We start from the raw sequence: 16,654 nt of genomic DNA on the forward strand, positions 1-16,654 counted from the left end.
TCTTCAGACACAAACGGACTGTCTGAAATAACTCAGACATTAACACGGTTATTATTCCAAAGGGATCTGAGACGTTTTGAACATAAGCTCCCTGCTGACGGCAAACAGATTAAACGGCATATCTGACTCGTTTCACCGTACGAGCCTGTGTTTTATAGAGATTAACACATTAACCCTTTGAGACCTGGATCGACATTGTTTTTCTTTTTATCTGCGTTCAGATGCCTTTCACAGATATTTTGAGCGCTGAGCAAATTGGTTTGATTTCTTTGGGAAAACATGGAGAAACAGGCAATGAGAAAGGTGAAAAGAAATGCCCCTCGATTTGCAAGAATTTTTTAGATTTAGATTTTTTTATTTTTTTATCTTAAAAATCAAAGTAAATGTTACATTTATTATTTTTATGTCTATTACAATTGTCTTTTGCGATTGTTATGTTATTTTATTGTTACCATTATTGTTGCTGTGCATCTCTCCCTCTCTCTTCCTCCCTCTCTTTCTCTTCTCTCTCTTTCTCTTTCTGTACGTCATTTTGTCATCTACTGTAATTTTGTTGTTTTTTTGTTGCACATCTGTCCGTCCTGAAGAGGGATCCCTCCTCAGTCGCTCTTCCTGAGGTTTCCATCATTTTTTTTTCTCTGTAGTATGGTTTTTTGGGGAGTTTTTCCTTAGTCGATGTGAGGGTCTAAAGACAGAAGGATGCCATCTGCTGTTAAGCCTCCTGAGACAAACTGTGATTTGTAATCAGATGAAATAAGATAATCCTTTATTAGTCCCGCAGTGAGGACATTTGTATTGTTACAGCAGCCAGAAAATCACCAAAGAAAAATATAAATTTCCTTATTTAAAGCCAGTTTTCTGGTGATTTTCCTGTACTTTTACGTTTTTTTTCAAATCTTGGGGTAAATTTTTAATCAGCTCACTGCCTTCTTCCCATTTTTGAAAAGAAAACAAGCCGATTTGTTTGGGTTTCAAAGGGTTAAAATAAGATGAAAGTACAGAGTGGAGAAGCGCTGAAGAAAACCGAAACGTGACTGGGGTCTCTTTCAAATGTGCTGACTCTTAGTTGTCCATCTTAGCAGTGACTCTTTTTCCCTCCTCCTCCTCCTCCTCCTCCTCCTCCTCCTCTTCTACCTGTTCATCTGTGTCATGTGTAAATCACGTCTCACTTGCATTTTTTTCTTCCCACATATCTTTCACATCTGCCAGCTCTGCATGCCCTCCTCCTCCTCCTCCTCCTCCTCCTCCTTCTTCCTCCTCCTCCTCCTCCCTCCTAGCTCCTCTACTCCACATGGATGTCCACTAATATGACAATTAACTCTATCCGCTTACCACTATCCTCCTCCTCCTCCTCCCATTTTGATACAAATATGGCTGCATTTGTACAAGCGAAAAAGACAAAGCAAATCATGTAGTTTATAGCTTCATCCTTTGTTTCTAATTTTAGTTTGACTCCCATCTGGATTTTTTTAAATTTTATTTTTACATTTTATTTTTCTTCCTCTCTTCTTATTTTCTTTGCACTTTTTTGGTTTCTTTCTTTCTTTCTTTCCTCCTCAGTCTCTGGACACAGTTTGTAGCTTTGATACTAAAAGAGGTCATTGTCTTTTTCCCATTTCGCTGCGGAGAACATTCCTTTCTCCTTTTTTCTTTTTTCTTTCTTTCCTTTTTTTTGTTGATATTGCATACGTGTCACTGATTGAAATGGAAGGTAGGTAACGCTTTGCCTACGCACGTGATCTTTATGCAGATGAGAATGTGACAAGCACCCTAGCCTGAGTGACGTCAATGTTTCTCTCTCTCTTTCTCTCTCTCTCTCTCTCTCTCTCTCTTTTATTTACCAATGGTCTTTAACCAAATTGATTTTACTCCATCAATTATGATTTGACTCTTTAAAAGATTGGATTACGTAGAGCTCTGGTTTTTCTCTTTCCTCCTTAACTTCATTCTGAAGTCCAATATCCCGCTCTATCTTCCAGGTCCATTTCTCTCTTTCTTTCTCCACTTTTTGTTTTCTTTCTGTTCTGGTAGAATGCATTCCTGTTTGTCCAGCATCTCTCTGTTTGTTGGTGAATTAGTACATCCGTCTTATGATTTTTTTTTCCCACCATATTGATTTCCACGACTGTTTCTAACAACTGTCATGAGCACCAGTGGTTGTGTGTTTTTCTCAGTTGTCCTCTCTGTCGTGGAGAACGGCTCTTCTTTCTGCAGAGGACCAGTCGGTGCTTTTGTTGTCTCTCAGATTACCAAGCAGTTCAGACAGCACATGATAAAGATGCATGCGCATTAGTTTTTTTTTTGTTTCACACAAAACGCCTTTTTTGGAAATTTACCCTCTTCCCATGAGCATCGAATAACTGTGCATCTCAAGTTTCAGTCCCAAACAGAGAACTGAATCCCTAATCCAACTTCTGCTTTCGTTTAATGCTTAAAGAAGAGGTTTTGGATATATTTTAACTCAGTTTATAGGATAAGGCTGGCATCACGTTTTTCCTGCTATCAACAAATCCCATGAAAAGACCTAAAACAGCAATGTGTTAACCTGTCAGTACTTTATGACACGCTGATTGTGCCTGCAGTGCTACTCTTCCCCACTGAGGATGCACAGAGTTTGTATGGTCATGAAAAAAACAAAAGAAACCTTGAAAAATAAGTGAATAATAAATGATAATCAATCAATAGATCAATCAGTCCATCAAATGTTATTTATAAAGCACCTTCTAAACAAATGCAATTCAAGCTGCTTTACAGTTTGACCGAAGAAACCGAAATAGGAACAACAGGACATAAGCAAAAATGGATCTTAAGAAAAAGAATAAGTATGAACCATAAAATTGTGATTTTTGGACAGTATTGGAGCTCTGTGATGCAGAAGAATGAGCTAACTCACACTATCGTAGTAGGATTGATTATTTGTTGGTTTTGTGTTTTCATGGGATTTATAGATAATAAAGGCCTTTACACACGCGGGACAATTTTTTTGTGCGATTAATGAGTATGTCGATGCATTTTTAGAAAAAAAGTTGTGTAATTTTTGTCGCAGCGAGGTCAGTTTTTCCAGAGTTTTGCAATTACAAGGATTTTAAAACAACATGTAGTCCGAATCAAAACAGCAAACTTTATTACTCCTTTCAACCTTTACAAAGGCAGGATCCTTTTGTTCTTACCTTTAGTGTGATTTATTCGTCACAACCTTGCAGAGTAATGGCCTTAGGAAAAACACAGAATATTGCCGGCCTTATTGTTTAAAAAAGGTGATAATTTTGAAAACTGCCAGCTTCAAAGGAACAGAGTGCCCCACTAAAGAGTCCTAAAACCTGGAAACACATTAGCATTTCAGCACCATGGGGTCCCTCGTCTCTAAGTCAGTGGTTTTTTTTTTAATGTGTTTTGGTTGGATGTCCAAAATAAGGTCTGTGTTAACACAAGCTGAAGACACTTTCATGTTTTGTTCTGCGACATAAAATACGTCCGTAAATACCCCACTGCTAACTTCGAGGCTTTAGTTTGTCTTTAAAAAGGCGGTTACTAAGAAGTGGCTAAATAGGACTATGCCTAAGACACACCCAGTCACGCAATCATGCCACGTCTTGATCCGCAGCCCCTCCCTGATCCCCGCATACATACAAAGAAGTTGGGTTGTGAGAGGGTTTTGATGGGGCGGCAACAGGGGGCTGTTGAAAGCAGATACACTCATGCTACCAGGATCAACCAATAGAAAAATTCTATTGCAATAGCATATTTCAGCCTTGAGAGGGCAGTCACTCTGCATATATATATATATATATATATATATATATATATATATATATAATTTTAATACTTAGCACTCATATTTCAAGAGTTGGATCTGAATCAATCAACAACACTACTAAATACCCATATACTTTGCTTTTCAACTAAAAACACATCATCATTATCATATCACATTATCTTGTTGGACAAAACATGTAAGTGTCACAAATGTTTGTTCACCACAGAGCTTATTTTCTGCAACAATCCAAAATCCAATGGAAAAGTCCCAAAGGCTTTTTGACGAGGGGACCAGGGTGTGACTTATTTGTGTGTCGGTCTACAGAAAAATGTCATGACTCTTAAAGTAGCTTTTCAGTTTAACCCTTTAACACCCAGATCAACATCTGTTTCCCTGTGCTGTAATTAATATGGCTTTCACTCGCATGTAAACCTCTAAAACATGAGAAAATTTGGCTTGACTTCTTTCAAAAACGTGAGAAAAAGCATAACGAGCAACTTGGCAAGAAATGACCCGCAAACTGTAAACTGTAGTAACTGTATTACTACATTTATAGATTATATTTATATTTACAAACTATCTTTATAATTCTCTTGATTATATATAGTTAAAATTATGTCAGACATTTTTAGCACATTTTATTTATTCATATATTTATTGCTCATTTTTAGGTTATTTTCTTGTAAATTTTTTTTCCTAATTTCTTGCTAATTTTCGGGCCATTTCTTATTAAGTTGCTCATCACCCTCTTCCTATGTTTTAGAAAGAAATCAAGCTAATTTGCTACTCTTTCAAACACTTAAAACAACAAAAGGATCTCATCACATTCTATTTTTTTTATCAGTTAGATGCAATGGCACTGACCAAAACGCTTTTTTGGGGCTCCTGCAGTTGACCCAAAATAAACTTGTGATTGACAGAAAATGTGGTTGAAGTGAAGCCTAATGACCAAATACTTATCACTGTTATGTCGAATCCCTGCAACTACAATAAAAGAAAAGTTGTGTCCCGTATCCGGAGCCCATGAAACAGTGATTGTACACCTGTAAAGGTGTCAGGCAGTGAAACAGCTCTGTGGTAAATCCCACACGGAGAGGAAAATGGTAAAGAAAATGCGTTGAACTCTTCGCCAGCAGCCAGTCGCTCTGTGATGTTTAGAAAGGTGCCCGGGCCCAGAGGATTTACTCTCTGTGTGAGGGATTCCCTGCACATTGTGGTTTTCCTCTTTGCTTTTGAGTTCTTTTCCATTGATTTCCATGCATTGTCTCATGAGTCACTGGCAGGGAAGGGTTTTGTGTCTTTTTCTCTTGCATTTTGTGAATCTAATGATGCACTTATGTTGCCCCACTTTTCCCTTTTCTTCATACCTTACCTACTAAAGGAGGGAATACCACTTTATTGGTAAGTGGATGTTAACCAGAAGGGAGTTAAACAAGAGTAACCATTTAAAAAAAAAAAAAAAAGCAAAGAAAATGGGTCGCTGTTCACATCTCAGCAATTGTCTACAGGAAAAAAAAATCCAGAAAGAGAAAATTGAGTAGCAGACGATTTGTTTTCTGATTCGATTGATTCAATAATTGTGATCTTTATTTTGTTCCTTCCATTTCTGTGATGTTCCGTCAAGTTGTCTTCTCTTTCTGTTTTGTTTCATTTTTTTTAACCATTACTAAAAAAAAAAAAAAAAAAAAAACCTGAAGAAGTCCTCTTTTTCTACTCTACAAAATCTGTAGCTCTGTACTTTCTGCCTTTGCTCTTAAACTTATTTGGTTCACAGTTTTGTTATTTTTTTCCCTCTCTTCCTCCTCCTCCTCCTAGTTTTTTTGTTTGTTTTTGCGATTATGATTTCTTCAACTCATTATGGTTTTGCATGCCAAGTATTGCATGCGCTGCACCATAGAGGACTATCTATAAGCCATATGGAGAAAACCTAGATCTTTTTCTTTTAGATGTTTACCTTCTTTTGGCAAGTACACCGTAGCACTCAGTCACCAACCTGAAAACACTCTAATGCTCTTTTTGTCCTTTTTCTTTTTTTTTCTTCTTCTTTTTTTTTTCTTCCTTTGTTGGTCATCGTGTCTCTACAGAAGCTCCGTCTGCTGACCGCGAGCTCTGCAGGCGTCCAGTCCGCCCTGCTGAGAGAGCACAGGCTCCACAGCGCCCCCAGCAGGAGCCAGGCGGGACAGATGTGCGCGGCGGGAGAGGCTGGGAGTGTGGACGGCAGGAGCGCAGCTGTAGGGAACTCCGTAACCCAGACATCAGGGAGGAGAGGGAGCCAGAGAGGCCAGAATAAGACCTCCCACTCCCCCGCTCACAGCAGCGACTCGGCCCACTCCCAGCACAACCACACCCACAGAGGGAGGAGCTCTCGGCATCAGAGAAAGTGAGCACAAACACGTACATTTGTCAAGTCATTTCAAGACGATTTTATTTATAAAGCCCATTATCACAGAGCAGTGCCTCAGAGGGCTTTACAGCGTACGACATCCCTCTGTCCTAAGACCCTCACATCGCCGAAGGAAAAACTCCCCCCAAAAAAAACCCTGTAATGGGAAAAAAAATTTGAAAAAAACCTCAGGAAGAGCGGCTGAGGAGGGATCCCTCTTCCAGCATGGACAGACGTGCAATAGATGTCGTAAATAACTGTTAAATTACAATAATGACAAAAAAAAGAGGGAGAGAGGATCTAGTATTTATAGGCCATATGCCGTGTATATAATATTTAAATAAATTTAGGCTTTATCATGACAGAATATATATGTCAATATTTTAAAATCTCTTTTAAACTACTGCTGAAGATTTAAAAACTGAAATACCAAAATAACTACTTGTACAATAAAGTTAAATTAATCACTGTTATGATAAAGTAAAATATAACTCAGTACTTTTGCATTTTTTTTTTAAAAGGACTACTTTACCAGAGGTAAATAAAGCTCTGCTACCATAAGGTTAAATAAACTACAATTATATAAAGTTATATATAGTAATGTTACGATAAAGTTAAATAAAGTACAGTCATATAAAAGTTAAATATAGTAATGTTTCAATAAAGTACCATTACAATAAATTACTGATGCAATAAAGATAAAGTACTGTTGTAATACATTTTTAAAATGGTACTGATATAATGGAGGTAAATAAAGAATTGGTCATTAAAGTTAAATAAAGTACAATTGTATAAAAGGTACAAATATAAAAGCTACAATAAACTTTTAAAGTTATGATAAAGGATAAAGTATTTTTATAATGAAGTTGAAATACTGTAAACTAGTACTAGAGTACTACAATAAAGTTATATAAAGTACTGTAATAAAAATGTTAAAGAGAAAACTGTTACAATAAGTTCAATAAAGCAATATTATTATAAAGGTAAATATAGTACTTGTACAATAAAGTGAAATAAAGTATTGTAACAATTCAGTTCAATAAAGTACTCTTACAGCGACGCTTAAATCAAGTACTGTTATAATAAAGTTAAACAGAGCACTTATATTAAAATTAAATAAAGTGCTGTTTTAATGAAATATATACATGCATGCTTTTATTCTTTTCTTCGCCTCACATGGTTAGGTCTCGATATATTGAGTATAATCGATATATCACCTGCCTCTACCTTTTTCCATGGAGAGATAATTATTTGACCTTTGCTGTATTTTGTCCATTATTCCAGGACAAAAGGGGGCCACTCTTCCAAGCGTCACCACCGCTCGAGTCGGGGCCAGGCACACCACCGGAGCCCGTCTGCATCTCCGGGACGCCACCCGCACACGTCGGGCAGGAAGAAGGAGGAGTCTCGGAGCAGACCCGACGTCCGGCAGCGCAGCAGCTCCTGGAGCAGCGGACACTCGTCCTCACGCTCCGCCTCCAGAGACAGAGGCCCCAGCAAGGCCAAGTCCCCGCACAACAGACAGAACAACTCCAGGTGACGCCTGCGTCTCTGTCACGCCTTTATTTTAGTTTCTGTGGAGCAGTGATGCTCAACTTAAGGCCCGCAGGCCAAATCTGTCCCCTGACAGTGTCTCAGGTGCCCCCCCCAAAACCATTTTCACACTGGGAATTGTTTTTGTACCTTTAGTTTACATACGGTGCCAGAGTGCATAAAACAGTATCAAAATAGAGCTTGTTGATCACAAAAAGTGCCAGTGGTGGATCCCCCACACCTCCGACAGAGGTCCTAGCTAAGACATTAATGTCGTAAAATTCTAGAAATGTCTTGACATCCTAAAAATGTCCTAAAATCTGAGTGATGTCCTGAAAATACAAGAAATGTCCTAAAATCCTAGAAATGTATTGAAAATACTAGAACTTTAACTAGACCTTTAAACATCCTCAAATTCAAGAAATGTACCAAATCCTCGAAATGTCCCAAAATTCCAGAAATGTTCTAAAATCAGAGAAATGGCCTAAATCTCAGGAATGTCTTAAAATCCTACAAATGTCCTAAATTTCGAGAAATGTTTTGACATCCTAAAAATGTCCAAAGATCTGAGGAATGTCCTAAAAATACTAGAAATGTCCTAAAATCCCAGAGACATCCCAAAATCCGAGAAATATCCTAAAATTCTAGAAATGTCTTGAAATCCCAGAAATGTCTCAAAATCCTTTAACGTCCTAAAATCCTAGAGACATGTATGGGCAGCTGTGGCCCCTGGCCCCTGGCCTCCTGTCATTTTGTTTTGTTTATGTCAGCCGTAGAACTGTACGTTTTATTTTGGTCTCACGTGTTGCTGTTGTGTGCGTTTCGTGCAGAGAGAGGGACAGCCCCAACCGCTCGGACACCGACAGCCGAGCTCGCCGCCGCTCACGCAGCTACTCGCCCATTCGCAAACGAAGAAGAGATTCACCGAGCTTCATGGAGGCTCGCAGGATCACCAGGTAACTCACGGCTCCGCATCCGCCTCTTATTTTATCGACATTAGATCATGTTTTTATTCACCACTTGTCTTCTGTGCAGACTTTCTTCCAGCAGAACATCATAGTGATTCGGCTCCGATGAGACGGTTTGTTTGTGTTGAATTTTAATTTTTCAGCTTTTATGTGTGTGTAATTAACAGCACTCGGGCGATTTTTGCCGGCGGCATGTTAACACTCTGCAGTTAGAACATTTCCCATAATTTTGCAGCTCTGCACTCACGCTGGGTGCTCATCGCTCCTTTACAGCTACAAATTACAACACTGACAAGCAAAAGGAGTAAAACGAGGGAATTTGTTTCCGCTCAAACTCATTAAAGGAAATGTTAAGCGACACATCCAGATCCATTAATCCATCTTTACTGATCCATCTTTCATGTAGAGTAGAACTGAAAAACTGCAGGTTGAGATGGACGAGGTGTTCACAGTTTGTTTGGGAGGAGGCAGTGTGAGGTTACAGGCTCTTCAGTTAAACAGAAAAACTACTTTCCTACAATTTAATCAATGTATATAGATATAGATATACAGATATTACATAGATATATACAAATATATTTATTTATTTATGTCCTGTTAAATAATCAAATTTTATTTATTTATGGGTTTTTGCATTTATTTATTAATGTCCTGTTAAGTAATCAAATTTTATTTATTTATGGGATTTAATTTATTTAAACTTTTAATTATTATTTTATTTATTTCAGAATTTATTTATCTGTCTGTGTTTTTTTTAATGTATGAAATGTTTTGGCATTTCTTTTGTCTGTTTTTTTTTTTTTAAATTTTGGTGTTTCCCCATGGTGCTTCCAAAGTAAAAATTGCCAAAATTTATCACAGCCAGAAACAGAGAAGAAACACTTCATGCATATATTTCCTAACTTAATTGGTAACTAGTTATCAGAACATAAAGTGAAAGTTTCCAGGTATCTGTGAAAACTGTTTCTGTGGTGTTAAAGTAAAAAAAAACACCTCTCCGCCCTCTCATACATGTGTTAATGGACATGGGTGAAGTGTGTGTCATCTTTCACTCCAGTCCTAAAGGTCCCGACGCCACGACAACGGGATGCTGCCGAAGCGAGCTGCTGCTGGCTCGTTGCCGCGGTTACCTGGAGCTCGTCGATCAGCAAACCATCAGAGCTCCCCTGAGTAAACCTCCTGCTTTTTTTTCTGTCCTCTTCCTTCACCTTCTCCCTAAATTCACACACAGATACTCACTCCTCCTCTGCGGCGATGCACTAATGCTGTAACACAGAGATTAAAACGCTATCAAGGTTTATTTAAGCAGATATCTCTGCAGTGCAGGCTGCGGATTCCCACGGCAGATACAGGAGACAAAAGCCGAGTTATCTCCGAGCCGCTGAAATGACGAGGTGAAACACACCTTGTAGCAGCGGGGATGCCTTGATAGCGTTTATCTCTCCGCACCGTTGACTGTTGATTTCTCTGGGTGTCGGCCTCCGCTGAGAAGATGAGCTTCTTTGAGGGAACTAACAGCTAATTACTTTACAGGAAGCAACTTCCAGGGTGGCTATTAACAAGGCAATCTGAGCTTCAACTAACGACACGCTTTTCTCTGCTCTGTGTGTGTGTGTGGGATTACAGTTTGTGTTTTGTGTGTGTGTGTGTGTGTGTGTGTGTGTGGGATTACAGTTTGTGTTTTGTGTGTGTGTGTGTGTGTGTGTGTGTGTGTGTGTGTGTGTGTGGGATTACAGTTTGTGTTTTGTGTGTGTGTGTGTGTGTGTGTGTGTGTGTGTGTGTGTGTGTGTGTGTGTGTGTGTGGCTGAACGGCTTGGACTTTTTTAACCCAAATGGCTGCTCTCTTTCAGATCCTGTACTGATCACAAATCCACCACTTCTATAACCGAATCAGGGCTGAGCGATTAATCAGATACTGCATAATACTTACTCTATTTTTAGGAACTAGAAACAAATTTACCAAATTATTCAGACTGTCAAGGAAAAAATGAGGGATATATATAATGACGTATAATGATCAGAGTAATCGCTGTCCCGGTTTCTCGACGTCTGCTGATGCAGTGTTCATTTTTATATATTACTTTTCATCAAATTTCAACCATTTATTTTATTTCTTTTTTAGTTTAATTAAAGACATGTTTTTATATTATTTATTTTTATACTTTTTAAGTATTTTTTAAAATACATTTTCAGTTAAATTCTATTGAAAATTAAAGAAAATCCACAATTAAAAAGACAAAATTTACAGTTTTTGTTTTATTTATTTTTTACTTAGTAAAACTTACTTTACTTACTTATTTTATTGGTTTTCTTTTCAGTTAAATTTAAAGTTATAGAAACTCCACAGTTAAAATGATGATGAATGATGATGAAGGTTTTGTGTTATTTAGTTTAGTTTTTTAGCTCTATTTTTTCATTTGGATTTTTTAAAATTATATTTAAAGTCCAAAACAAAACCTCAGTTAAAAACAAGTTTATATATATGTACATATATATATATATGTATATATATATTTTTTTACACATATTTATTTTTATTTTTTTGTTAAATTACATTAGACGCTTGAGAAAACCCACCGTTATATAGACAATTTTTTTGGTTATATGTATATATATATATATATATATATATATATATATCTATATCTTTTAAATCCTCACTTCAAAGGGCATCTTTGTAGCTCAGTAATGCATGACGTTTCTGAAGTGTGCTATGAAATAATTGTGATCTCAGGATCGACCAAAATAATCGTGATAATGATTTTCACCATAATCGAGCAGCCCTCACTCTAACACTGGTTTTCTCAGTTAACTCAGTGTTGTCTGTGTTTTCCATCGGTGTCAGACGAAGGCCTGACCATGACACTAACCCATCAGACTCGTCTGATTTAACTGTTAACAGTCCACCTTCCCCTCTCTCCTCTCCCCAGCGCTCGGAAGCGTCCGATCCCGTACTACCGGCCCAGTCCTTCGTCGTCCAGCTACGACAGCAGCCCGTCGCGGTCCAGCCGCAGCCGTAGCCGCAGCTACAGCAGCTACAGCCGCAGCAGGAGCCACAGCCGGAGCCACAACCGGAGCCACAGCAGGAGCCGGAGCCGAAGCCGGAGCTGGAGCCGGAGCCGCAGCCAGAGCCGGAGCTGGAGCCGCAGCCGGAGTCGCTCCCGCAGCAAACACAGCTACTACAGCCGCAGCAGCTACGACAGCCCCGGCTTCTGAGCGCTCGACAAACGAGAGGAGGAGAAGTTAAATTTACTGGTTCGGTTTTAATCTCTAACAAGCCCTCCGCAGACTGCTGTCAAATCCAGGGCCCCAAACTCCTCCTCGGCCCCGTCCTCTCTCCCTCAGACAGAGCCCGGATCAAAGAGGAGAAACGTCTTTTCATATAGCACACTAAGTATGAAATTGGCCGTCACTGCTCACATCTAAACAAAGTATTAACGGAAAAGGGTCGCCACGTGTCCGAAATTAACCCTTTAAAACCTGGGTCCTCATCACTTTTCTCGTGCAGCTCTCAGACGCCTCTTCGAGTAATTTAACCTTTAAAATCGAAACAAGTTGGTTTGATTTCGCTCAGAAACATGGGGGAAAAGGCAATGAGCAACCAAGAAAGTAGTAGATTTATATGTATTTTTTAAAGCTTGGGAAAAACTTTTAGAGAACAATATTTATAATATTCATAATTAAATATTTTAAATTATATTACAGAATTTTTATAAATTTTAGTAGATTTTTTTTAAGGTAATTTACCTTTTTAAGCTTAGCTTTGACATTTTTTCTCCTTTTTTTGTTGATTTTTTTGTTTTCTTTTTTTTTGTTGTTTTTTTTTTACTAATTTCTTGGTAATTTCTGAGTCATTTCTTCAGAAGTCGCTCATCGTTCACTTCCTTTGTTTTTGAAAGAAACTGAGTCAGTTTGCCCATGTTTTAAAGTGCTAATTTGGCAGAGCCCAAAGAACAAATCTCGCTGTGTGTTAGCACTTTCTTTCTCTTCTTCCACAACGCAACCAAAAATGAATCCATACAAAAAACTATATACTATATATATATATATATATATATATATATATATGTCCTGAGCTGAGTAGAAGACAGAAAGAGGACACGTCAACGGCTTACTGTACATCTCAGATTTTTCTTTTTTTCCTGCTCATCTTCTCCCCAAAGACTTCCATTTCATCAGATCAACAGCAGTCAGAACAAAGGACGGAGCGAAAAAAGGAGAAGGAACTTTTTTTTATGATAAATCTTGTATTGTATAGGTTTGTCTGTATAGATGTAAACTCTCTTCAGTTCTGGCTTTGTAAACTATGCACTGTATATTCCATCCAGTTTGACGAGCTTTGTTTCGCATGATGCATCAGGAGGGGAGGGACTTGCTGCAGGAAGGAGAGTCACCCGGCGAGACACCACGAGGCGCCGGCGTGCGTCTGCGCTCCCCGCTCGGCCTCCTGCATCCAGAGGTGAATGGGACTATTTATTACGTACTTTTACTCTCACTGTTTAACCCTTTCAAACTTGGATCGACGTCAATTTTCTTCTGCCGTGTTCGGACGCCTTTCACAAACTATTCAACCTTTTGAAAAGTGAGCAAATTGGTTTGATTTTTTCGAAAACATGGGGAAAAAAAGGCACGTTTTTGCAAGAGATGTGCTACAAATAGAAAAAAAAAAAAATCTGTAAAAGGTGACAGGAAAATTACCTAAAAATTGTGTTTTATTAAGTAAAATGTCCAGTGTGTACAGTTTAGAGAGAGATATTGGCAGAAACAGAAAATAAAAAGTTTGTTTTCTTTAGTGTCAAATCACCTAAAAATAAGAATCATTATAATTTCGTTTTCTTAGAATAAGCCGTTTATAACGACAGAAAGAGTGTGTGATCGTCTACGGAAATCCTCATGTTTCATCAGCATGTTTCTCCAGTTGCTCAGAACAGATAAACCAAAAATGGACTCTACAAAGGGACATTCGTGTTTCCTCCGTGATGAACAGATAAACTTTTTTGTTTTTTTGGCGTGACACTGCATGTTGAGTGTTTTAACTGGTTTAAAAATGGGAGGGTTATTAGAAAATAAAAAATAAAATAAAATAGCGAAAAAAGTCAAGAAAATTATATTTCTAATAAAAATAATTTTATATTTAAAATTAAGTTACAGAAGTAATATAATAAAATATATTAAATATTTAAGTTTTAATATATTGAATTATATTAAATATTAACATTTTAATGCATTAAAAAAATTATACATTTTTGTAGGTCTTTTTTAACTTTTTTTAAATTTTATTTTCATATAATTTTTTTTTTACTAACTTTTTGCTCATTTTTGGGTCATATCTTGTTAAGTTGCTTGTTGCCTTCTCCCCATATTTCTGAAAGAAATCAAACCAATTTACTCAAGTTTCAAGAATTACGTTGGTTCGGCAAATCCTGACTTTGTGAGTGAGTGAGTGAGTGAGTGTGTGTGTGTGTGTGTGTGTGTACGTATGTGTGTACGTATGTGTGTACGTATGTGTGTACCTCCTCTGCAATGACCTCTGAGGTAAATATTAACGTGTGCACCGCTGCAGCCTGCACCTGAGGCTGCTGTCTGGTCCTGTACAGGAAAACTGTCTGCAAAAAGTCTCCATGCACACATTTGTGTTGACCACAGCTATTTATAATTCTACTGTATTTATTTATTTATTATTTATTACTTAATTTATTCTTTTTTTTTCTTTTGCAATGAGCTGTAAAGCAGTCGGATCATGCTTCGAAGATGCTGCAAATGTTATTCCCGTTTTAATATGCACTGTATATGTCCGTGTTTTACACAGAATCGGTCTCTTATTGCGGCGAGGGCTTGCTGTCGCTATCAGATTAGCGAGCAGGGTGAAGATTCACGGCGGTGCGTTTAAAGAGCTCTGATTGTAGCCAGTGAAACGGAGTCTCCGCCCTCATGTTACTCCCACGACTGCCATCGTGGCACCGTTCATTTAAACAGGAGCCGTCGTGGCTCTGCCTGTAACGAGGAGCGTAGGATCAGAACAGAACCAAACATTTCCAGAGTCCGATACTCTGCTCTACTGTGTGTTTCCACCACATACCCGAATCCCTCGTGTTTTAGGCTGCGACATGTTTCTGTCAGAGGTCCCCTGGTTACCAGCTGCAGGAGGAGAATATCTGTCACGTGACCTGGAACAGCAGTCAGGCGCCACAGAAACCGTTGGCAATTATGTTTCTGCAAACCGTGAATATATTACATTTGCATGTTATATGTAGCTGATACGTTGAACTTAACATTTCAGGAAAACTGTAGTAAAGAGAGCGGTGAAAGATGACGTGTTTTTGTCCAGAAGTTCGCGCTGGTTTGCTTGTCAAAAACCTTATGGGATTTTTGAACAAGATTTTCGATTATTGCCGAAAAAAGCTCTGTGACAAACACGAGTTTGTGTTACTTTGAGGTTTTGTTCAGCACGATAATCCTTTTAAGCTTTTGTGTGTTTTGAAGCATAAATGAAATCGTCAGAAGCAAAAAGCTGTTATAACTAACTACATCGTGGTGGCACGACTTAAACGTCACCACCCCGAATCCTTAAACTTCGGGGTTATCTATCTCGACTGGAAACGCGGTGCCATCTACGTAAAAAACAACCGTCTTTTGTGGTGTTAACCCTGCAAAGAATTAAATGACATCTCAGAAAAAACAACCACTTTTCATGGCATTATCCCGTCCGGAAACGAGCGATTTCTCCTGGAAAAAGTAATCGTTGTTTGTGAAACTAATCCAGCTGGAAACATAGCAACAATTCCTAAAAAAAACACTCACCATCTCCTCCACGTCCTGATGATAAACTCAAACGCTGATACAGAAGCCGACATAGGACACATGCAAATGTAAAACGTTTGCAGAAATGTAAAATGCTGACATTTTCGCCTGGCGTCTGGGCCGCGCAGAGACGGCGGTCGGCTCTGTAACGCCGTCTCTGTAACGCCGTCTCTGTCCACAGCGTCAACGCTGCAGGAAACAAACTGGTGATACAATCAGGGATCATCACCCTAAGTCTTCCGTACCATCCGTCCGGCCTCGTGTCGCTCACGGTGTTGCATTCCAAGTGTAACCAGATTTAACCCAGTTATGATACTCTGCAAACCTGTTTATTTATTCCGAGTATAGCATTTCCCCTTTGATTCTACGAGTCATCCTTTGTAGTGTGCAAGTTATTATACCTGACAATAAACAGAAACAAACAGAGAAATCATTCAATCACGGTCTTCTTCTTTTTCTCCCCCAAACACTTCAACATCACCCCAAACACAACCTTTCCCTAAATACTGCAACATTTCCCCAAAAACTACAACTTTTAACAAAACAAAAAAACATTATAGAAAACAAAGTAATATTTTCCAAAGAACTACATTTCAAAAAACAAAATAACATAAACCAAAACCAAAAAACAACAACAAAAACATTTCAGAAAAAAATAACACAAAATTTAACAAAACAAAACAATATTTCAGAAAACAATATTTCCCAAAACCAACAAATACAACAACAAAACATTTCAGAAAAGAAAATGACTTTCCAAAGCACTAAAAAACACTGTATTTCCCAAAACTAAACAACAAAACAAAGCAACATTTTCGAAAACAAAATAACATTTTCCAAAACATGACATTTAAAAAACACTACATTTTCCAAACACCACAATATTCCCCAAACAAAAGATTTTAGAAAACATTTCCCCAAAAAACATTTCAGAAAACAAAATAAAATTTTTCATAACAAAAATGACATTTAAGAAAACACTGAAACATTTCCCAAAATCTTTTCTGAAATGTGTAATTGTGAAATTGTGAAAAGTGTTTTGACCCTCGGGGCTATGGTAAAATCCCTCAAGAAAAAAAGGATGAAATTAAATTGAAAGTGAATGAAAAATTATTACAAACAACAACAAAAGAAACCCGTCTTTAAACTCCAAACCTACGTATATTCTCTTGTATAACAGCGACCTGTTTAATGCCAATATTCTCCACTTTC

The 16,654-nt window shown here is 38.0% G+C and overlaps 1 protein-coding gene across 3 annotated transcripts in view; it reads left to right on the forward strand.

Moving 5' to 3' along the window:
• The window catches only part of srrm3 (serine/arginine repetitive matrix 3), a 113,827-nt gene extending 97,952 nt beyond the window's left edge, over positions 1 to 15,875 (forward strand). The window contains exons 11-15 of one of the 3 annotated variants that reach the window (XM_088088149.1): positions 5,842 to 6,137; positions 7,425 to 7,676; positions 8,504 to 8,629; positions 8,709 to 8,754; positions 9,699 to 9,797. In XM_088088149.1, the coding sequence (XP_087944275.1) occupies positions 5,842 to 6,137; positions 7,425 to 7,676; positions 8,504 to 8,629; positions 8,709 to 8,733 (699 nt within the window). In that variant the 3' untranslated portion in view covers positions 8,734 to 8,754; positions 9,699 to 9,797. Of the gene's footprint in view, positions 1 to 5,841; positions 6,138 to 7,424; positions 7,677 to 8,503; positions 8,630 to 8,708; positions 8,755 to 9,698; positions 9,812 to 11,571 lie in introns of those variants that run through there. The other 2 variants (XM_088088147.1, XM_088088148.1) reach the window with 2 other exon arrangements.
• Positions 15,876 to 16,654: the final 779 nt, after the last annotated feature.

This window comes from Plectropomus leopardus, chromosome 15 (genome assembly GCF_026936395.1).
Source record: "Plectropomus leopardus strain MGB_pleo_1.0 chromosome 15, ASM2693639v1, whole genome shotgun sequence".
In the NCBI taxonomy this organism is placed as follows: domain Eukaryota; kingdom Metazoa; phylum Chordata; class Actinopteri; order Perciformes; family Serranidae; genus Plectropomus; species Plectropomus leopardus.